The following is a 23,941-nucleotide window of genomic DNA, read 5'->3' as shown; positions in this document are numbered from 1 at the left end:
TGCAAAAACTGTTGTTTTGAAGAGAATTTGGATTTTGCTCAAACTAGATATATCAAGTTTTAGTTCTTAACAGAAGGCATGAATTAGAATCTGGTGGTTGAGGACGTTGTGGCTAGAGATATTATTGGAATGATTTTGAATAAGCCTAAAACCCAACTCTCTTAGCTAACTATAATTAATTTATCTATTTGAGAAATAACTAATTATATATCAAGAAAAATTTAGACCACTAGTGGAATATGCTGTTTTCTTATATTATAGTTCTAGAACCATAGCCATCGGCAGTGGCTGCGAATCCACCCTCCCCCCTCCTGTTTATGTTCTAATTAGTGTGTAGACTGAAAAATGCTTTTATGTCTTCATTTTTTTTAACTTCAATGTTTTTTTTCTTATAATTTATATTGTAGCACAAGAAGCTTCTTGTTTTTATATTTATTACCTCTTTCAATGATGTTGCCATGTTCTACAAAGAACCTACATCTTTCTTTTCTTTCTGAAATCTCGGCATTTCAAGCATATATGTTTTTCAATTTAAAAAAAATAAAAAAATGGAAACGTTCACTTTTTTTATTAGTACCTGTAAACCTAACCTAATTATATTACTAAACCCCATGTTTGTATGTACAAAATAAAAATGTTGCAGGTGGATAGGATGGTTAAAGAAGCTGAAAATTTTGCAAAAGGAAGACAAGGAAAAGAGGGATGCCATAGACACAAGGAATCTAGAAGCAACTAAAAGAGCTGGGAGACAATGTTCTTAGCTAGACAAGGAGAATGTAGAGGCTAAAGTGAATGAGGTCATGGATGCCATCTTTGGTGGTTCTACCCAAGCCATTAAAGATGCAATGGCTGTCCTGAATCAAGAAATTATGTAACTGCGGTAGTCAATGTTAATGTGAATTTGAATTGGTTCAGAACCTTAGGAACAAGTACAACGAGTCCATGGCTTAGGTGATTATCTTGATTTGTGTTTCATTCTCTTTTCCCTTTGCATAAAAATTTCATTCTAGATATGATTCACATTTATTTGTTCATTCTAATGATTTCTGCCTTCATATAAACTACAAAATGACGTTTCTTTGTTTGGGTTCTTGATTTTGAATAAACAGGGTAATATCAATAACATTCTGGTGACAACTACCCTCTAGGAAGCTGTTTTTTATTCAGGTATTTGTTATTTTGTTAGCTTTAACACTTTATTATTACTATCTATTTTTATCAACAAACAAGAATATCCAGTGTGGTTTTTGGGTTCTTACATTATGTCTGATTTTTGTTCATTGTACAAAAATAACTTAGTTTGGACATGCAGAAGCGCTGTGATGGATTTTACTTTAAGCACACTATTTGGATACAAAGATAGGATCAATAAAATGAAAATATAGAGGTAACCAATTGAATTCTCACATCAAATGCATAGTTCTTTTTTTTGTAATATCACTGTATTTGTTTTGTCTCCATCACTTCAGTTTTCTTTCTTTTGATTTTGAACTCTCTTTTTTTGTCATCTGGTAGTCTACTTGCCTGCTTAAGTTCACTGGATTACAACTGCAATTAACATTCTCATAGGCTTTGAGCACCAGTTGAAACTTCCTTAAGAGATACAAAGCTTTACTTCAAAGATATCGATGAGGTAATTCTTCTCACATTGGGATTTCCAATTTGTGCTTATCAACACTATGGTGCTTGAGTTAATCAATTTGCTTCCAAATCAAACAAAAAAGTCAAATAAATATTCCAAAGTCAACAACAAAAAGGGGAAGGTTGGCCTTACTCTGCTCAAATCATAATGTTTTCATATATACATATACCATAAAAATGTTAATTAACTATCCTAATCCTATTTAGTAACTCAAATTGTAATGTTTTTGACTCTTATCACTTTTGAATTGGAAACACAGAATGAAAGGATGTGTATATATTAGAGGCATATTCAGAACCATATGAACAAGTGCAACAAGTCAACAGCTAAGGTGATTTTCTTGTTTTGGGATCATTCTATTTTTCTTCACATGAAAAAACAAGTAGAGCTCTCTATTTCTAATATTGTCTATTTTAATAGTTATTGGAACTTGCACTTACTGTTGAGGCATCAATACTTATTTTTGTCTCATTTATTTCCAGACTGGTGTTTTTTAGCTGGAGAAGTTATTGACATTGTCCTCTTGGATGTCTCACCGTGGAAGGACTTGAAACTTTGGGTGGTGTAATGACAAAGATTATCCCAAGGAATACAACTTCACCAACTTTCAAATCAGCAGAGGTGTTCTCCAGCACAGCAGATGGACAGATCAGTGAAGAGATTAATGTCTATCAGGGTGAAAGAGAGGTATTTATCTCTCTGAAAAAAGGGTGAGAGAGAGATCATGAGGGACAACAAATCCCTTGGAAGCTTGTGCATAAGACACCAAAACAGGTGCTAGCACCATCACACCATGCCAAGTGATGAGGTATGTATTTGGAAATACTGTTGTTTTGAAGAGAATTTGGATTTTATTCAAACTAGATATAGCAAGTTTTAGTTCTTAACAGAAGGCATGAATTAGAATCTGGCGGTTGAAAATGCTGTGGCTAGAGATATTATTAGAATGAGTTTGGATAAGCCTGAAACCCAAACTATCTTAGCTAACCATAACTAATTTATTTATTTGATAAATAACTAATATATGTATCAAGAAAAATTTAGACCATTGGCAGTGGCCGCAAATTCCACCCCCCCCCCCCCCCCCAAGCCGGTTTATGTTCTAATTTGTATATAGACTGAAAATTGCTTTTATGTCTTCATTTTTGTAACTTAAAATTTTTTCTTTTCTTATAATTTATGTTGTAGCACAAGGAGCTTCTGAAATCTCAGCATTTCATGCATCTATGTTTTTAGATTAATAAATATATAAAAATAAATGGAAACGTTCACATTTTATATTAGTAACCTAATTATGTTACTAAAGCCCATATTTGTATATACAAAATAAAAATGTTGCAGGTGGATAGGATGGTTAAAGAAGCTGAAAATTTTGCAAAAGGAAGACAAGGAAAAGAGGGATGCTGTAGACACAAAGAATCAAGCTGACTTAGTTTTGTACCAAACTAGAAGCAACTAAAAGAGCTGGAAGAAAATGTTCCTAGCTAGACAAGGAGAATGTAGAGGCTAAAAGGTCATGGATGCCATCTCTGGTGGTTCTACCCAAGCCATTAAAGATTCAATGGCTGTCCTGAATCAGGAAATTATGTAACTATGGTAGTCAATGTTGATGTTTAGCTTTTATTGGATTGACTTCTTTGCATGGATGGCCACTATTGTGTAGCCTTGAATTATGTTATAGTTGAGAGAGAACTCTTTGATATAGAGTTATTTGGGTGTATTGGGGTTTGGGTTTGTGAGAGTGGGTCTACACCACTTTTGTACTCTCCATATTTATTAGTGAAACTTTCTCCTTGTTGCCGCCCGTGGATGTAGGCCAAAGGCCGAACCACGTAAATCCTTGGTATTCTCTCTTGTGTGTGGTTGTCTATTTTTTTTTCTTCGCTCATATTATTTATTTGGGAGAACTCTTCTAGTACTCCATTTGGGTCATTTAGATCAACCGGTAAAGCAGCTAATGGCGACGATCTGATCAATGCAGATTTTACTACAGCAAAACAATGCTAATTAAAGTGGAATATCTTAGAGGATCCCATTACACCTCGTGTTTCCTATAGTGTACTATTCTATGGCTAAAGTAATGTTTGCAGTGGAACATTACAAATAGGGTAAAGCAGCCCTCCGATTAAAGTTGTTTCTTTATAAAAGATTTTCCTAATAAGATCAAATTATGAAAGAAACTAAAAACTGAAAGCATTGTGAATTGTGATGGCACAAACAAAGCAAATATCAAGTCTTTTGCCACTATTGCCTATGCGCCTGTCACCTTCTCAGTTTTTATGAGCTCAAGATTCCTATCTCAAGCATTAGAATAGAAGGAACGTTGGAGATAATTCATTATGGGTTAAAATATAATCAATTTTTATCTTCATTCTCATTCTTCCATAAACAATTGGTGTTTTCCTCCAATTTTATTATGTTTTTTTTAATTAATGAAATGACAAAAAAAAAAAAAAAAAATTAAACCATATTTCAAAGATAAACTTTTTTTCATTCCTAAAATAGTCTTGATTCTATTTTGATTTTTGATCCCTAAAATATGCATTCCATCACACAGACAAAAAAAACATAACAAAAATAGATAGATGGACACTATAAATTTTCAAGAACAGGAATAGAACCTCTTAACTTTTAAGGGAAAGAATAGAAATATAAATTATATTTCAAGACCGAAAAGAATATTTTGTCAAAATTATATGTTAGTCAGGAGTTTAAATCATCTACTTTCATATGATTTTCATGTCTGGAATTTTATAAAAGTAAGAAAGACCAATCTTTTTATTATATTTTGCATCTAATTGTTCGATTGAAAATCTTACCATTTTTAAGCAATTAAGTGAGGTGAGAGCCATAGCTAGCCCCTAGTCTATCATGTATAACAACACCACAAAAACAAGTGAGACAAAGAATGAGAGTGAGATCATGGGTGATGAGATTTTTGGTTTTTTTTTTTTTAAAACAAAATATTAAAATTTAAATATAGTTGGTTACTGTTCTGTCTGGTTTAGTCCGGTCCAGTCCATTATGGGACCACGACCGAAAACATACGACACTGTAATACAAGTGTGACATTTAGTAATGCACGTGGCACCTATAAACAACGTCATGTTCATGGTCAAGAGATGTATTCATGTTCTCTTTTCTATGTATTAATGTTGTAAGTGCTAGAAAATTGATGGCTCAAGCCCACTGAGAATAGTGAGGCCATTACCTTAAAATTAAGCCCAAAACAATATAATTTGTATAGAGAATGGGAAGAAGATTATGATGTAAGTTTAATTAAGTTTAGGTCTAAGGCCGAAGATCCAAGCAAGAATGGAAGAAATTGATTCAAAGAGTAATTAATATTAATACTATCCTTGGGTCAGTCTGAGGATGAGTTCTTATACAAGAATTCTACGTAAGTCTTAAGCTCTATCCTCCACTACTATTCCAGTCCTTATCTTCTTAATCATGTTCTCTTAGAAAAATCCCAAGGTCCCTTTAATTGGGGAGTTCCCCTCTCTTTTATACACTCTTTCCTTTGCATTCTAGCCCTCCACTTGTATACTTCATGGCTTTCCTTAGGACATTTGTCCCATCAAAGTTCTGCTGAAGGTGGTAAAAGAGGCTACTTAGCTGTGAATTTATTGTTCAGGTGTCATTTCTTCATTAATGCAGCTAATAAAGTTGTTGCTATGAATTTAATGCGAAGGTAGTAGGTAAGCTTTTACAGGAAACTTCTCCCAGCTGCCTTGGCCCTCTCCTAGAAGGCTACTTCTCCCACTCGGGCGCTCACGAGAAATTGTGCACCTTCCCATCCTCTTCTCGGGTTGAAGGTGCTTTACAAATGAATCGATGAAGGACATATCGCTCCTAGTCCTCCTCATCCTCGAACCCCCACAAATGTATTCGTGTTCTTCTTTTTTCTTTCCACACACTATTAAAACATTTATAAAACATGGACATGAACTTATCTATACTATATATAAGAGGATTCCCTTCTTTAAATTGAACTTTTATATGATTAAAAAATACCCTCATTGATGAAGGGTAACTTCTCTTAAAAATTGGGTCATAAATGTCAAACAAATAACCAATCTATCTATACTTTCTACAACACCTATAGCTACTATCCTTTTAAATTCAAAAAGAGAAATTTTAAAATTTAGGTTTTTTTTTCCCCCTTAATGTTAATCTTTTTATTCCCTAAAATTTGGCATTTTTTTTAATTCCTTTTTCATCCAAATAAAACACCACTATTTTTTTTTTTTTTTTTTACTAAGAAAACTCCTACACTTTTAAACACACGCTCAAAAAAGAAATTACAGTTACTGCTTAAAAATTTTAGAAAAAAAAAAAAAAAAAGCCTTTAAGCACGTGCAATGCGCATACATAGAGGCTAGTAAATTATAAGCATATTTTTGTACACTAATTAGTAATTAATGATTAGAATGCTACATTTTGATACAGAATAATATCTAGTCCTTGTTAAGTTGCATATATGTGGACACATTTTTAAACAAAATAGATACACAATGTAGCAAACTATTAAAATCCCAGGTGCTAAACAAAATAGCAATCGATGTAAAAAATAATTTCAAAATTATAATGAAGATATAACTAAATCTCCTATGGTTCATCCAAGGCAGGTTTCTTCTGTCACTTCAAAAAAAAAATGTTCATAAATTATCCCTCTGGTCTTCCATGCATTCAACATGTTAGATTCGGCTTAGAAGCATGATCTTTCACAACCTATCCAACGCTCACTACTACTATTTGAGAAGAAAGTTTCATTAAAGCGAAATCTAAAACCATGAGAGAAAAGAAAGCTATTTTTCTAAGATCTAATCTATTTTTTTATTAAAAAATAAAAAACCATTGCTTAAAACTACAATGACATATATGCCCTTTTGTAGAAAAAATTTGTAAACTAACGATATGGTGTTGGTCACTTCTGGATTAAGGCAAGATTTAGAGTCCAATCCCAATCCAAATGAACCCAAACATATTAAATATAAAGCGTAATTTATTTATTTTCATTTCTACTATCAAGTTTATTTTATGAATTTGTACAATGCTTTTTTTATCCTTTGTTTTTTTTTTTTTTTTTTAATTTCAATTTGTACTACTATATACCTTAAAATGATCCTTAAATTTTGAGTCATCGTCTTTGTCTCCGGGATTTTGAAAATCAGTGCTCTGTTTATGAATGGGCTTAAACACTAAAACCGATGCTAGCACCATCACACCATGCCAAGTGATGAGGTATGTATTTGCAAAAACTGTTGTTTTGAAGAAAATTTGGTTTTTGTTCAATCTAGATATATCAAGTTTTAGTTCTTAACAGAAGACATGAATTAGAATCTGGTGGTGAAGACGTTATGGCTAGAGATATATTATTAGAATGATTTTGAGTAAGCCTGAAACCCAAACTATCTTAGCTAACTATAAGTATTGAATCTATTTGAGAAATAACTAATATTATCTGCTTTTGTATATTATCCCCCCCCCCCCCCCCGGTTTATGCTCTAATTTGTATATAGATTGAAAAATGCTTTTATATCTTCATTTTTGTAACTTCAATGATGCTACCATGTTCTACAAAGAACCTACATCTTTCTTTTCTTTCTGAAATCTCAACATTCCAAGTATCTATGTCTTTGGATTTAAAAAAAAAAAAAATGGAAACATTCACATTTTTATTAGTACTAGTAAACCTAACTTAATTATGTTACTAAACCCCTTGTTTGTATGTACAAAATAAAAATGTTGCAGGTGGATAGTATTGTTAAAGAAGCTTAAAATTTTGCAAAAGGAAGACAAGGAAAAGGGGGATGCCATAGACAAAAAGAACCAAGCAGACTTAGTTTTGTACCAAACTAGAAGCAATAAAAGAGCTGCGAGACAATGTTCCTAGCAAGAAAAGGAGAATGTAGAGGCTAAAGTATATGATGTCAAGGATGCCATTTCTGGTGGATCTACCCAAGCCATTATGTAACTGGGGTAGTCACTGTTGATGTGAGTCATGTGACTTTGAATTGGGTTGTCTGTTAGCTTTTTTCAGATTGGCCTCTTTGCATTGACGGCAACTATTTTTTCTAAAGCCATAATAATTTTATAAAATAAGGGTACGTTTGGTATATTGTAATGATTATTACATGGGAATAGTAATAAATATTACAAGGAATACATTAAGTTGGAATGTAATAAGTAATACTATTCATTAGTTTGATGACAATTTAGAAATAGAATCCTGAATATACATCCACAATTTAGTAGAGTATAAAAAGAAGGTGTAATTGAATCATTTTTTAAGTCAAATTTCCTAAAATATACTTATTTTAGGGTGTTCAAAATAGAGCTAATAATTAACAAGAAGGAAAATTTATTTTCTTTCCTTTTGAAGATATGGCAACTAATGGTTTTTTAGGAATTTTTGTTTAAAAAGTTATTACATAAGGTGAAGGAATAGATATTCGGTACTTTTGATAAGGAATAGTTATTCCTCATTTTGAAGAATAGCTATTCATAAGGAATAACTATTCATTGTAATAAAAACATAGCCAAACAATCGAATAGTTATGCCATAGAGAAATCTATTACATTACAATGTTTACTACAGTCTACCAAACGTGCCCTAAATCTTATGCAGGAGTGCTATCCAAATACCCTTTCCCACAATAGTCAATCTATATCTAGTCCAGCCAACTCGATGTTAGGTTGCTTCTAGTACTACACTTAGGTCATTTAGATTAACCGGGAAAACAACAAGATGGCGATGATCTAATCAATGCAGGTTTTATTGATAGTGAGTTACAGTAACTCATAGAACTTCTATTGTGACCATGCACACTTGTGTAATTTCTATGTTAGTTTGTACATGCTATGTTGCTTGATATTTTGCAAAGTACGGTTATGGTGTGTATATTTTCAATTTGATTTAGAGAATGGTTAATTGTTAATGGCATACAAGTCGGCATAAGGTTTAGTCTCTTCTATGGTTAGTTTATATATATATATATATATATATATGGGGTTGGGTTCAAGTTACCTATGGTATAACTTTAAATAATGTTACACCACTCAATATTTTTTAATTGGATGCAAATTTTGACAAATCCACCATTAGATTACGTTATCTTTATATATTCTCCATGCTTGCAAAATTTCAAGGTAATCAAATATTAATAGTCATGTCATCAATCAATTGTTTAAATATAAGTTTTTGTAGTTTAAAATAATGCATAAAAGATGAGTTTATGGATTGAATGGTAAATAATATCCAATCGACATGAAAATTAGCATGAATGTTAAGAACATATGGAACATGTAATTCAATGTTGGGGTTTTCAAAATAGGAATTATGTAACAAATTATTGGGTTGTATAACATTGCTTAGAATTACACCAGGTTTAACTTGAACTCAACTCACCCATATATATATATATATATATATGTTGCTGAATAATATGAATTATATGAATTTTGAATGGATCCAATAACATTTAGGGTTCTGCCTTCAAAAAAAATGTAGTCCAAACCAGCATATAACACACTAGAAACAACCAAGATTGTTGCTTAAGCTTCGGCCCAAAAAGGATCACCTTTTACATCGATCCCATATTCCCAGTCAATGCATGAGTGATATTGCCTAAATGGTTTTGACAAATTGCAGCAAGTTATACATTGTTTCACAGTAGCATCGGATTTTAAGGTCAAGAGGATCCTATCTTTCAAATATTTCACAAGGTTTGTATTTGTAAAATTTGGCCTATAGTATAGCTTTCAAAACAATGTTAATTAAAGTGTAATATCTTAAAGCAACCCTACAATTAAATTTTTTTATGTATAAAAAATTGGCCTAATAAGATCGAATTGTGAAACTACAAACTTTTTTTTTTTTGAGAAACTGTGAAACTACAAACTGAGAGCATTTTGATGGCACAAACAAGCACATTTAAAGTCTTTCACCACTATTACATATGCATTTGTCACCTTCTCAATTCTAATCAGCTCAAGATTTCCATGTAAGGAAGCAGCCTGTGAAACCAATGGCACCTGCAGGTTTTATTTAATTGTCTCTCACTTTCTACTTCGATTCTCATTCTTAAGATTTAGAAGGTTTTATTTCTGTCCACAGACAATTAAAATGTTCTACAACTGGTGTTCTCGCCGACTCTTGTTAATTTTTTTACAGGTTTAAAATCTAAACCATTTTACAAAGATAAAGTTTTTATTTCTAAAACATAGTCTTGATTCTATTTTGATTCTCAAAATATTCACTCTGTTATACACACCGATGGAAAACATAACAAAAATAGATAGATGAGGGAAATTATCAATTTTAAGGGCAAAAATATAACTATAGAATCATAGATTATATTTCAAGACCGAAAATAATATTTTTGCCCAAATTATACATTAATCAAGATTTTAATCTCCATTCATATATTTTCAATGACTAGAAGTATACAATTAAAAATGGCTAATTTATTATATTTTGCACTGAAACGTTCATTTGAAACTCTTACCATTTTTGAGCTAGTAAAAAAGGAAAGAGCGAGAGAGGAAGCTAGTCTTTCATGTATAACAACTGATATGAGTATCTGTAAAAGCTATTGAATTTAGGGAGCTCTTAACCCCATTTACATCCCGCAAGATGCAATGTCCTCAAACAGCAAGAAAATTCAAATTAGAATACAAAAGACCTCAAACAATGTTGCCCAGAACATGTCATCACAACTCCATATTGACAAGAATGGAAGCCAGAAAAAACAATTATATAAGCAATTCCAAATATATCACTGTTGGTGAGGGGGAACCTTACAGCTAGGTAATAGCACGACTATTTGCACGTCCATTACTAAAAATCATTATCCCATAAATAGACAGTTGAAGAGAACTCTCAAACATACCCACCCAATGCATGACGATTTTATTACTTTGATAGGAGATGCAACTTGATAAATAGTATAGCATGCCCAACACTCCATGTTCTGGTCCCCTCCAGCAAGCAAATCTGCATTAATGATAGCATTGAGAGGTTTAGAGAACAGTGACTAAAAAATATTACTTAAAATTTTTTTTTAAAAAAAAAAATTTCTTCATCTTGAATTTTTCCTGTTGTTTTTTTTAATCATAAATTAATTAAAAAGAAGGGACATGGAGAAAGAATTCCTAGGATTCACAGATTTGTAGAAGAATCTTCAAACCTGATTTGTACGGTAAATGTAAATCCTACCAAAAGCTTATGACCTATAAACTATTATTGCATATTTCATTTGGCATGAGTTGTAATAACCATCCAATAATTTCATGTCAATCCAAGTTATCAATATAAACTTAGAAATAAGAACCAATCATCAAGTCAAATACCAAGGTCAAACCCACAACTTGTTACTTTTTGTGGAAGGAACTTGACTTCGCACCAAGACCCTACCTCTAAATCACTTTATTAGACCAAAAAAATACCAAACCTAAGGGCCCGTTTGTTATCGCTGTTTAAATAACAGTTTTCAGTATTTAAACAATATTATACGTATTTTCACCAATACGTATTTTCAAAAAATACAAACAACATTACCAAACGGGGCACTAAAATTCCCAACATCCATGACAGGTAGAATCAAACATCTCACCATTTGAAAGGTGAATAAATACAACTAAGCAGCAGAGGCAATGGAACCAAAATATATATTTGTAAAGCAAAGGGACGTTTAAGGTCACTTCTGGGGTCCAACTGAGCAACCATCATCTTACACAAATCTTAGAAAAGCATATAAATATCTCTATTGCATCGTACCTCAAAAACAACTAAGATTTAGAAGTAAGGTGGAAGGATGGGGGAAATGGGGTCCACATTATTATAAGATTCATCGTAGGATGGCATTGATTATGGGTGTGGTGTCACTTTTTTTTTTTTTTTTGGCAACTATGTTTTTGTTTATCTGCATGTGACTAAATAGCCTGTAGCTTATAGGCTGCCGCCTCTCTTTTTTATATTTGTTATTACTTTTTTTTATTATTGAAAAAGACAATTTTAAAAAAAAAAAAATGAAAGGGATAAATCAGATCAGAATTTGGAGAATAATTAATTCATAATATAATAAAATATTTCCACTTAGCTTTCAAGGTGAACGTAAGAGGAAATAGAGGCAACGTAGGCTACGTAGGTCGTTATTTTTAAAGGTTTGGTACTTGTGGATGATGATGGAATGGTTTGAACCTGGAACATGTATAACAACTAAAATAGAGCAGAGCATAGAAAGATAGGTAATATGATCTTCGTTTTTGTTTTTTTTGGGATAAGTCATCTGATCTTCCTTAGACCATCTTATAAGTCCGTGTACAAAAGAAAAAGTATTATATTTTAACAAAATCAAAATTTACTCATATTAGTTTATGTATAATTTTTTTTTTTGAAATTCAATTTATGTATAATTGTGTAAAAATACATAATAATTACAATAATTGTGTCAAAAATTTATACTAGCACTATTTATTTTGCATTTAATTTTTTATTCTTTTTACATATTCCAAAAAAATTAAAAGAAATGAGTAATAAATCAAGAAAAGTAAAAAAATAAATCAAGAAAAGTAATAAAATAAATGAAAGAAATGGTTGTTGTATGTAAAAAAAATAAAAATAAAAAAATAAAAAAATAAAAAATAAAAAAAAGAGATCAAGGTTTAAAAAAACAAACAAAGAGAACCCATCATGCATATCATCTAACAAAAAGTTAGCTTCTCCACATTATGAATTTATGATTTACAATCTGAAAAGTACTGTAGCTGAAAATAATATGTTTAATCTTATTTAGCTAATTATCCTAACTGATGATTAGATATGGCACCGTTATTATTTTTCTTCTTTTTGTCGAAATTAGTCTATGCTAATAAGTGATGAATTAAAAAATAAGCAATCGATTTGTTGAAAGACAGTTGATTACAGATACAGAGTAGAGCCAAAATTGAAGCGAAATGCCAAGCACGCCACTTCTTTCATGTTAAACGTTTCTATTAATAAATGCCAAGCACTGCTCAAAATTTATAGAAGTTGGGTATGTATGTGCATGTGGGAGCCATCTGACGAATAAAGATTAAAGATTCCAAGACGGCAAGCGTGAGACAAAGCGAGAGATGTTGGTGTTAGCAAAGGCTTTAAGGATGTCAGGGTTGGCGTCGAAGATCTTGACGCGGTCGATGGTGGTTTGGGTTTTGAGTAAGTTGGCCACCTGGGAAGGTGGTGGGAGGTTGTTGGCGACGGTTCCGTAGTTGACTCCGATGGAGTAAGCGGCGAGAACAAGAAGAGGAGGAGGAGAAGTGGGACAAGTTTGGGTTGTGATTTTGGAAACTTTGCCATAGCTGAGAGACAGAGATGGAGTAAGATGGTGGTGTAGTTAGTAAAGTTTAGAAATTAAAATGAGGTGTGGAGGGATAAGAATGCCAATAATTATAAATAAGAAAAAAAATTTGTGTGCAGGTGTATATGTATAGTATACCATAGAATGAATCCAAGATCCAAGATCGCATGTGAGTTAAATATAAGAGGTGTTGGTCCTGTTGGATTAATGCTAGGTTTGCTTTGACATCTCCTTTCCATAACCAACAAGCATGGAGCTGGACTACGGCCCAAAAAAAATCATTTTTTTTCATAGGAGGGATAGGCCCTAAAAAAAGCCCAACACTTCAAATGACGCAATAACGATTAAGAACGTAGATATTCTTCCAAAGACAAAGCAAGTGGGATAAAAGTAAAACAATTGAGAAGTCATAAAACAGCATCTCCTATCAAAACCTTTTAATATCAGTTCCTTAATAGATATTCAATATACAGCTTTTTAAAACTCTAATTTTTTTTCTTCTTCTTCTTCTTTTACATAACTTGTTTTTTAAACTTTTCAAAACTCTAAAATTTTCTTTTATTAATTAGTTTGAGCTCTTGTTGGAATAAAAAATGAATTATACTAGGATCACATAAATGGGCATAACTTTGTGCCACAACTCGTTACATGGCAAGTTGTGATTGACAAATATATGTCAGTGAACCATGTGGAAATACATCTTTGCTAATTATAACTCGCCATGTGGCGAGTTATGGCACAAAATTATGTCAAATTATGTGATACTAGAAGAACTCATAAAAAATTTCCTAAAATTAAGGAGTATCCAAAAATTAATCCACAGGTCAAGTCCTAATGTACAAATACTTGTACGGAAAGCAGAATCCACAGAACCCTTTACTGAAGGTTTTCCAAAAGAAACTCAACAAGCTTATTAGTAACCCTCTTCCACTAACGGCTAAAACAGTTGATGGAACACTATATACTATAAAAATAAAAATAAAAATAAATTAGGATAGCGGGTCCAACGCATGAACCTAAGAAATTTAAAATTCAAGAATGAAATATATATTAAAATAGAAGACTATATACTATGTAAAAAAAAAACTAATATCCATCCAATGTTAACAAAATATTAATAAAAGAAAATATACAAAATGACAAGTTATTGCTATTTTTATTCTTACCAACCATTTAAAACAATTAAGAAAGAAGGATGACATGTGTGCATTTTGAAAATGTGCTTGTGTGCACACACACAAAAGGTAAAAAACTAAATTAAAATAAAAATAAAAGAATAATTTATCTTGAAGAATAGTTTCTTTTTTCTTTTGGTTTTGTCCCTAATTTTTTTTTCCCTCCTAAAGATTTAGCCACTTAAAATAACAAATAATGTAGAATACGATTTTTTTTTTTTAAATGTTTTATGTTGAAAGGTTTCATATTTTTTATAGAGTTACAAGTTATAGATTAGCTTACTTTTTTTTTTTTTTAAGCATTTGAATTAATCAAATTTTTAAGAAGATAAAATTTAAATTTTATCAAAAAAAAATATATTTTTTAAGAAGAATGAGGAGAAGATGTGGGCGTCGTTGGGAGAGAGGGAGCCAACTTTGGACCATTACACTATAAAAAATATTTGATTTTAAGAAATTATAAAGGGAGGCGTGGGACCATGGGGCCATGGCCCCCTCCAGCCCCAACGTGGGCTCGTCCCTGCTGCTAGAGAACAAGCTTTCATTAAAGCAAGATTTAAAGCATTAGAGAACATAAAACCTTTTTTCTAAGATATTTCTCAACAAATTTTTGTTTTTTAAATCTCTTTTTATTTTTATTTTTTAAAAGGTGAAAACCGGTTAGCTAAAATTATAGTACCATGAGTTTATTACAGTTTTTTTGTTAAGAGGCTCCATCAACTATCTATTTTTAACACTTTTTCTCTCATTTTTAATTATTTTTCTCCTTATTAATTTCTCATCTTATAATTACACTTCCTCTAACATTTTCACCTACTTTTACTTTTTTTTTTTTTTTTTTTTATCTCCCTACTACTCTATCCTTAACGTTACAATTCCTTCATCCTTCATCTTCCTTTTATTTTGATTATTCTTTTCCTCATTTTATTTACTATTAAAATTTGTCATTCCCTTTATTTTATCCATATTTTTCCTACACAAAAAAATGGTGAATACTTTCTCTCTCTCTTTTGGTGAATTTTTTTATTCTTTATTGCATCCTACTCTAAGTTGATAAATTTTTGTATTAAACTCTACTTTGGATTGATGTGATTTGGTTGTCTTTTTATTTGTTATCTTTTTTCTTTTATTTTCTTTGATTGATAGATGTTATCATGTGACATTATATATGGTATATAATGGTATAATGTTATTCTATTATATAGCATGACTTGGTTTATTTGGTGTTTACAACCATACATTTTCTTTTGAGTAATCTTTTACTCGTCTTCTTTTATATAAATTTCTATTTATCTCACATTCTCACCCAAAAAATGTGAATATTCTCTCTCTCTCTCTCTCTATTATTTATTCTTTCTCTCAACTCTATTTTAGATCGATGAATTTTTTTTTTTTTTTTTTTAATCTCTACTTTGGATTGATACATTTTGATGATGTGTTTTTTGAGTTGCCCATCATATAAATTCTATCCCCTCTTATATTTTTTATTTGAGTTGGAAATGAGAATTTGAGTTTATATCAAAATACAATTTACATGTCTGTGTATTTGGATGTGCCTATAAATTATTTGAGTAACATAAATTGTTAATTTCTAATGAGATTTGATATATCATAATAATTTCCTTAAAAGAATAAGAAATTTAAATCATTAATTTGAAATTTAAAAAAGTTTAGTTGTACCAAAAAATAAAATAAAAGGAAAACATAACACACTATAACAAAATTTTGAATAATGTAAAGTACAAAACACTTCAAAAAATGAATAATATATATTAATAAAATTATCTTCAATAAATTTTAGAAAATAAATTATACATTATATCACATTACAAAGTGGGTCTACCACTAGTTAAATTAACAAATTTGGGACAAAATTTTCTATTGTTAAAAACTTCAAATGATTGGTTTTATTAAATGCGTTGCTGAATATTATTTAGTTAGTGTGGACCTTGTTGCTCTACTAACTACTACGCAAGGGTTTATATATCATTCAAAACATATATGATGTCCTTTCTGGGAACTCTACTATGTAGTTTAATTAGCACTTCCCACTGTTTTCAATAGTGACATTCAGGATTTAAATTCCCCTCTTTAATTGTAACTATTGAATATATATATATATATATATAAAAGATGACTTCTAGTGTGATTATTGTGGATGTAAGTGCAATTTTCCAATTCAACTCAACATTATTTATATCTATTAGGTTCTAAATATTTAGGATTAAATGTTTAGATTCTAAATTTACGTATGTTGGTAAATTGAAAGCAAAAACATTTCTAGATTAGGTGTTACATTGCTCAAGATTGTTCAAGTCAAGATTCAAGAACTGTAAAGCTACAGAAAGAAGAAGTCAATTTCTGTGAAGCTTGACCGATCGAAAAAAAGGTTTGACTAATCGAAAATCACAGTCTATAGAATTTTAATCAGGCCCAAAGCTCACAAAAATGTTTAGGGTTCGAGTTAAACACTACTTGCTATAAAAGGAAAACCCTAACTATGTTTTACAAGTTCTTGGAAGTCTTGTGGGTTACTCCTATGAGATTTGTGAGATTTCTGTAGCCTTCTAACACAACAAGCATCTACTGGGACAAGATCTACAATCAAGAATTAGTGAGTTATTGCATAAAGATCTACTACTGACGATGATCTAAACCTTTGAGTGGAATTTCAAAGTTGCAAACGTCAGTGTTTGTGTTCAACAAATTTAGATAGATTAGTCAGTGGAGTCGAAGCTGCACGTGGTCGTGTGAGTAAGTACTACAAGTTTTAGATTTTAGGGAGAAAATCTATCGTAAAACTTCCACTCTATCAAAGTGAATTTGTTTACCTTAAGGATAGCTAAGTTATATCCTCGCCAGGTTTTTTTACCTTAACATTGTTCATTTCATTGGTTTTCCTAAGTCATCATATTGCTTGTCGTCTTTATTTTTTTGCACTTTGTGATATGACTGTCTATGTTTAACCTAGATTTGAAAAATCAATCTAAGGAAGTACTTGGTCAATTAATTAAGTTAAACAAAACTGGTTTACAAGAGTCTAAACAAACAAACAATATCGACAAGTATAAATATATCTAATCCAACATAAAAATAATGAAATTTGTACTTATAGGTACAGAAAATTCAAATCAGTGTTGAAAATCTAACTTGTTTATTAAGGAGACTAAAAGTGAGTTCAAACAACGATAAAAGAGCATCAAACAAATGCAAATATACGAAGTATAGAATATAATGTTACTTACCATTCAACATAATTGTACCACGTCAAATGCATCATATAATCAGTTGAATGGAAATTTGTTTTGTCCATTGAGATAGAAACCTCAATGTGTGTTTTCAACTAATTGAATGACAGTAATAGGAAGGAATACAAAAATTAAAAGCACAATATACTACAACAAAGTTGGTTTGTTTCGAGGGTCAAAACCCTTAAAAGAAGTATTAAAAGCCCTCAAAAAAGATTATTTTGAGGGTCTAGAAGGCCCTTGATAATCTTTGAAACAAATTCCCTCGGAACAAAAATTTCAATGGCCTATATGACCCTTGAAACAGAAATTTTGACAACCTACATGACCCTTGAAAAAACACAAACACAGTGCAAATAGCTGCGCTAAACAAACCAATGGACAAAATACACATTTCCAAACTAGAGCCCAAATAAGCAATTAGTGTCAAGCCTCAAGTACTCAAAATTTGAAACAACCAACAAAAATTATTCGTTCTTAATGGTTAGTAACATACATATTCTTTCAAACAAATATATTAAGTACTTACAAGCGAATTAGTTTTTACTTATTAACAGACTCTTTCAAATTTCAGAACATCATGAAGAACTAAATGGTACTTCAATTGTCTCATAAATTAATATGATTATAAACTGTGCAGTTTATACACAACCAAGATTTACTAAGGTTTTCTTTGGTACTAATGAATTCCTCTGTCCACTTCCATATTCAGTCTTGAAACCCAACCTCCCTGCAAAAAAACAAGAACAAATATAAAGAGAAGTAGCAGAATCTGCCAAAACACAATGACAAACAACATAAACAAACTTCAAGCAATTAAACCGAATAATTGAGATACATTTTAACAGGTAGAGGTGGTATCAGCTCTGCCCAGCATAGTCCTGGGCAGAAATTTATTAGGATTATTTTGAGTTTCATTCAAGTGGAATACCTCCAAAACTTGTCTTACACTTTTTGGCAAGCTTGAACCATTCAGTATGGAAAGATCCCTCCACATCAATCCTTTCATATGTATGAGCACCAGAATAGTCTTGTTGATCTTAAAGACAAATGATTCAATTAGAAAATAATAATTTCACAGCTGTTAAGTAGTTCATAATGGCTTTGAACCAAGTTTACAAACAACTGAACAAGTGAACACCTTATTATCCAGTTTAAATCTCCAAGTAATAGAACATGGTATTAACACCTGACATGTAATCCAAATTTCAAATTCCACAAAAATTGGCTCAAATAAATTACACATGATCTATTCCCAATTAACATTTTCCTGATATACCTATATAAAGTTCATTGGACATTAGTTGTAACTTTAACATAGAAAATCAAATCAGATCTATTTGGTAGGGCTCCAAGCAAGCAAAGGGAGTCAATAAAGAGCAAACAAAACCAAATTTAGTTCCCTACAAGTACTCAAATCTCTATTTATTACTAGAGTTGCATGATGTTTCAACATCTTTTGCTAATAGGAATTTACCAACCTCATCTGCCAGTAGCACAAGACCTTCTTTACCACAGAATTCCACAATGTCACACTAATTCTCCTCACCAAGAACCCGCAGGTACAACAGAAAAATCATATAATGTACAGGGACAAAAATCGACACATAGCAATGCATTCTCTTTTACGTGAACTTTAGGTACTTTGCTAGTCAAATCTCTACTTCTTCAAACCTACTAATAGCAAACCTGGCCTGTTGGGTTTCTGGGATTTATGACAACCAAAGCCCTAACTATGATGCCTTGGGACTTGGCAGCCTCCAATTGCTTCTTAAGTGAAGAGACTTCCAATCCCCATCCTGTTGCTTGATTGAGATAGTAAGGAACCTGAAATGACCATACTTCAAGATTGAATGAAAATTAAAAAAAAAAGAACAAATCAAATTTCCATTTTCCAACTTCCAAGTTACCAAGTCAGGTCAGTGTTAAATCTATCTGAAAAAAAGAAGAAAATAAAGTTTTTTCACTTAGCAGTTGAATACAACCAATCTTGAGCTTCTGAATAAAGTGCTACCAATTAGAAGCATACCAGTGCGCCACCATGGAGATCAATTGAAGCAGGGTATAAAGGGTACTAAGGAATGGGACAATGAATTCCATCATTTTCTGATCTTATCAGTAATTGCATCATCATATGCACCTGGTAAGAGAGAAACACAATCTGTTATAAATGTATCAATTGGAAATGGAAAATACTGGCAGTTATAGAAACAAAAAGAAAGTGAAGTCAAAATTTACAGCTGGGCTTGCTCCATCTGTCAAGAAGATATCATTTGGATCGGCTAAGAAAACCATCACGAGCTTCAATACCAGCCGCAATAGTATCACATAAGAATAACCCAAAAATATATCATTTTCATTTCCTACAATAAAACAGAGCTACGAAACACTTTATTTAAATGAGAAGCAGCAATAACTTTGGATTCAACAATCAAACAAAACGAAACAGAAGTTAAGGGAAAAATATACCATATATGATATTTTGAGAGGCATTATCTTCCTCACTTTCCTTTGGGAGTGAATGCGTAGAGGTTATGCTCATTTTGTTCCTCAGCTAAATCCTTGACCTTCCTGATGGGATTTTCTATTTGAGATTGATCTTCATTATCTACCATAAATAATCTATCCGTATTGTATAAGTTAATCTGTTGGCAAAATGATTAAAATCTAAAAGGCTTTGTCTATGATCTGAATCATGTGTGACAAACAAATGAAGATTGTTTTGTGAATTAATTGTAGATAACACTAGGAGATGAGCTAGATATGACATTGTTAATGATTTTTGGAAGTCCAGCTACAAAAGCTTTTGTGTATACTCTAAATCTACAGAGAAGAGTATTCTTTAACACAAGTTTCATATGTATAAATTATAAATTTGTAGCAACTTCTTGATATCACATAGTCCAGTCCTTTCAAAATTAGGGAACTCAAATAACTCTAATTTATACTCCATAACACAAAAAACTAATAAAAATGGATAATCAAATTGCATAGATTTTAGCTTAAATAGCTTGAGAAACACAAAGACTTACACTGCACTGGTATAATCAATATATCCATTGGGGAAACCTATATTACAGCTGATTTTCAATAATTAACATACACATAGAATTTTCAAAATCAGCATCAAACTCTCAGATAAAATACTGGAAAACAAAAATTAACAAACATAGAACCACCAAAAACCTCATAGATCCAACCCATACTTAAATTTATACTATTGTTATACCACACCATTAACACTTAGAAACTCCTTTTTAAGCATTTCTTCAATATAATATGTTCAAGCCTCTTAGATCCAATCCATACTTCAGATTCCAAAGGACATGTAATCCAAACCCTAGCCCCCAAATTATACCAAAGGACATGTAATCCAAATCCTAGCCCCCAAATTATACCAATGGTGAGGAAGAGAAATATCTATCGATGGAGAGAGAGAAAACAAGAGAGAATACCAAAATTTTTTTGGATAGTTCTGCTATGTAATTTCCATAATTTCACGGGAAACAAACAGAGAAAGACAGACCTGTAATCGGAAATGGGGTGGCAAAGAGTGCTAAGTCTATCAACGGCTCGCTTGTCGTCGGAGATGAGACAGCTGACCACCGCAAATCAGCTCGTCGGAGATGAGATTAGCTCCGATCTTTGAGTTTTCTGAGATGAACTCAGATCGATTTTGAGAGAATTTTCTGATTGTGTGAGCGTGAACAAAAATGAGTTTGCCCTTTTGTATTTTAATTTATTTCAAGGGTTGGAAATTTTGAGATATCTTCTATCAAAGGTTGTGAGAGGATGCGTTGACAAAGGTTTAAATTTGGAGGTAAAATTAGCGCTGGAGTGTAAAAACCAGCCCGCCTAATTTTAATAGAGTATTTCGAGGATTTTAATGACCCTCGGAATAAAGCTAATCAAACTAAACACCCCAATTTTTAGCGATGTTTTCGGCACTTTTTAGTTAACCCTTGAGGAAAGCGGGTTGAAACAAGTCAAGTTTGTTGTAGTGAATTTCAAATAACACATAATGATTGTTTAATCTACAAAATCAAATATATTTTTAAAAAGTCATACAAAAAATTTCAAACTACTGTGCAAGTATGTGACTGGTTTGTACTATATATAATAATAGAGGATCAAAAATTAATTTTACCCAATGTCATCTCGGATGCACAACCTATCCAATGTCCAACACAAGTTAAGATAGAAAGTTTCATTGAGGCAAAATTTAAAGCCATTAGAGAAAAGAATACATTTTTCTAAGATAAATATTTTTTTTTTTTTTAAAAAAAAGGGAAAAAAAAAAGGACAAAAATTGGTTAGCTAAAATTACAGTACCATGAGTTTAGTTCAGTTCTAGATCGGGGGCCCAACTTTTGGACATGGTCTCTCCTCCATTAGAATGTGAATATGCACATTAAATTAACAAGTACTTCCCAAACTTTCGGAAAAGGTCTCCTCGCTAATATGATTAACACATAAATTAACAGCTAGGGGGACAAAATTAACAGCTAATCCTCTGTTCCATTGAAATTGATAGAGATACCATCAATGAGGCTGTGCTCTGGGCCGAGAGTGGCAGGTTGGAGTTGGAGAGAGAAGATGTGGAAGCCATAGTTGGACCTACCGACTGTGCTGAATATGATGGTGCCTTTGGGAATGGGATGATCCATTTGAGAGTGAGTGTGTCGAGAGTGAAAGGGTGAGTGGAGATTATTAAGATTATTAGTATTTATGAGGAGAAGCGGCGAACCAATGGTAATACGCATGAGGTGACGTAGCATGCATTGGTCGTCTTTTCTTGACTAATCAGTAAATCCACTCTGTTCAAATCTTGAAATTTATGAATTTTCAAATGGATTGCAATGAATCTTCAAGAGATCGAAACTTGTTTCTCAAGTCAAAATTTTATGTGTGCTAAAGTGTTATATAATTGAAAGTGTTATATAATTGACAGTGTTTAAGAGAGTTTATCAACATGGGGATGTAGCTCACATGGTAGAGTGCTCGCTTTGCATGCGAGAGGTACCGGGTTCGGATAAGGGTGTGACACATCTGCTCATGCGCATCCAACTTAAAAGTGCAGGCAGATTACTAGATTATGATTTTACTAAGCTTATGAAAATTCAAGAATGGAATAGGAGAATGACTTCAAATTATAGCCAAGAGTAAAAGGGTTTTGACTTGCTCCACTTTATAATGGCAGAGATAGCCAGTGACATTTTTCAAGCAAGAACTGGTTATGGATGTAAAGTAATAGTAAGAGGAAAGTAGCAGGAAAGTAAAAGCTAAGTGTGTCAATTGTAGGCTATTCAAAGAGATTAGAGACTCACTTACATGTGCAGTATAAAGTTGAACATATTTCACTAGGATTGTGTAACCAGTGAGTGAAACAGATTGTGTGAGAGTTTTATGATCAGAACGATACTGCTTTGTGCTTTTCCTCTTTAGTTTTTCTGAAGGCTAAAATGCTGCTGGAAAGTATGCAATCTACTGAAGCAGATTGTACCTTGTCCTGGTTAGCTAAATTTTTGCAATACTCATGTCAATTACCTAATTTCATCCTAATAAAAATTGTCAATTATCTGAAAAGTGCACCAAATTGAGCACTGAAACTGAATTACTTTAGCTCTCATGGAAAGAAACTCACATGAATTTCACATTATTACATTAAGAAGACTCACCAATGGATCCACGCCACTAATTTCATTAGTGTCATGTGATTTTTCCATCCATTAAAGCTAAAAAGAAGTTAGTCCCATAAATCAATTTGACAGATATGGAAATCTCAGAGATACAATGAAGAATTGAAACCCAGAAGCTTGATAGTGATGTTGATTGATTAAGAATTGTTGATATAGTGCGTTTTAAGCTCTTCTTAATATTCTTTTAGGGTTTTAGAGAAAGGAAACCGAAACGGTTCATTTTGGAGAGAGAGAGAGAAAAAAGAAAAAAGAAAAAAAAAAGATGTTGAAAATTTTTGGAGTTTAAAAATGGTACAAGTCTCCTGCAATTTTATTTTCTTATTGGTTCAAGATATATGCTCACTGCTGCTTAAGCAATGCAAAATTGGTTTGCATTTCCAATTGAAACCTTTTTCAACCCTTACTTACTAATTGAAACCTTATTCACTTATGTCCATCTAATTTCTTGGTTTGAATTGGAACCTGGTATAGCTGCTACTACTACTGGCTGTAGTAATTGTGGATCATTCACTTACGTTGTGGTAATCATGCTAAATAGTAAATAATGATCCTACAGTGTTTCTAGGTGTTGTATAATTTGACATTTCAGTCTTGGTCATCAGCTTTTGCTTATTTAACTTTAGCCAAGTCTTCGCTTCATGCTATTACCCTGTTCCAATTTCACTGTGATCATTGACTACTTTAAAACATTTCTTTACAAATTGTCCTCCGAGAGGTGTGCAAATTTAAGCTTCTTGATACGCTTGCAAGTCTTCGCTTAATGCCTCTTCTTGTTAGATGGGTTTTATATTTAATCCATATCTTGAAGCTGAAACCTAATGATCCCTTCACA

At 32.0% G+C, this 23,941-nt stretch overlaps 4 protein-coding genes across 31 annotated transcripts in view; 2 read left to right on the top strand and 2 right to left on the bottom strand.

The window, feature by feature from the left end:
• The window catches only part of LOC126724270 (putative disease resistance protein RGA3), a 131,010-nt gene extending 127,531 nt beyond the window's left edge, over positions 1-3,479 (top strand). For all 5 annotated transcript variants that reach the window (XM_050428812.1, XM_050428814.1, XM_050428811.1 and 2 more), the window contains 7 exons: positions 644-951; positions 1,110-1,167; positions 1,313-1,387; positions 1,516-1,633; positions 1,902-1,973; positions 2,125-2,450; positions 2,984-3,479. The gene's annotated coding sequence lies outside the window, so the exon portion shown is untranslated. The remainder of the gene's footprint in view (positions 1-643; positions 952-1,109; positions 1,168-1,312; positions 1,388-1,515; positions 1,634-1,901; positions 1,974-2,124; positions 2,451-2,983) is intronic.
• LOC126724300 (alanine aminotransferase 1, mitochondrial-like) overlaps positions 1-21,301 on the bottom strand; it is a 92,950-nt gene extending 71,649 nt beyond the window's left edge. The window contains exons 1-3 of one of the 5 annotated variants that reach the window (XM_050428907.1): positions 20,937-21,301; positions 19,880-20,018; positions 19,649-19,711 (exon numbers count right to left, since the gene is read on the bottom strand). In XM_050428907.1, the coding sequence (XP_050284864.1) occupies positions 19,649-19,711; positions 19,880-19,903 (87 nt within the window). In that variant the 5' untranslated portion in view covers positions 19,904-20,018; positions 20,937-21,301. The remainder of the gene's footprint in view (positions 1-19,648; positions 19,712-19,879; positions 20,019-20,936) is intronic. The other 4 variants (XM_050428906.1, XM_050428908.1, XR_007654884.1 and 1 more) reach the window with 4 other exon arrangements.
• LOC126724288 (E3 ubiquitin-protein ligase makorin-like) overlaps positions 1-23,941 on the bottom strand; it is a 133,261-nt gene that overhangs the window by 33,051 nt on the left and 76,269 nt on the right. Inside the window, exon 10 of one of the 4 annotated variants that reach the window (XR_007654856.1) lies at positions 10,551-10,643. The exons of 1 other annotated variant lie outside the window; for it this stretch is intronic. The gene's annotated coding sequence lies outside the window, so the exon portion shown is untranslated. Of the gene's footprint in view, positions 1-10,550; positions 10,644-23,941 lie in introns of those variants that run through there. 2 more of the 4 variants (XM_050428863.1, XR_007654857.1) reach the window with 2 other exon arrangements.
• Positions 1-23,941, top strand: part of LOC126724271 (putative disease resistance protein RGA4) — a 129,721-nt gene that overhangs the window by 50,690 nt on the left and 55,090 nt on the right. The window lies entirely within an intron of this gene.

This window comes from Quercus robur, chromosome 4, assembly GCF_932294415.1.
Source record: "Quercus robur chromosome 4, dhQueRobu3.1, whole genome shotgun sequence".
NCBI classification, from domain to species: Eukaryota; Viridiplantae; Streptophyta; class Magnoliopsida; order Fagales; family Fagaceae; genus Quercus; species Quercus robur.
The sequence above is the reverse complement of the archived record's forward strand: the minus strand, read 5'-3'. Positions and strand labels throughout refer to the sequence as shown.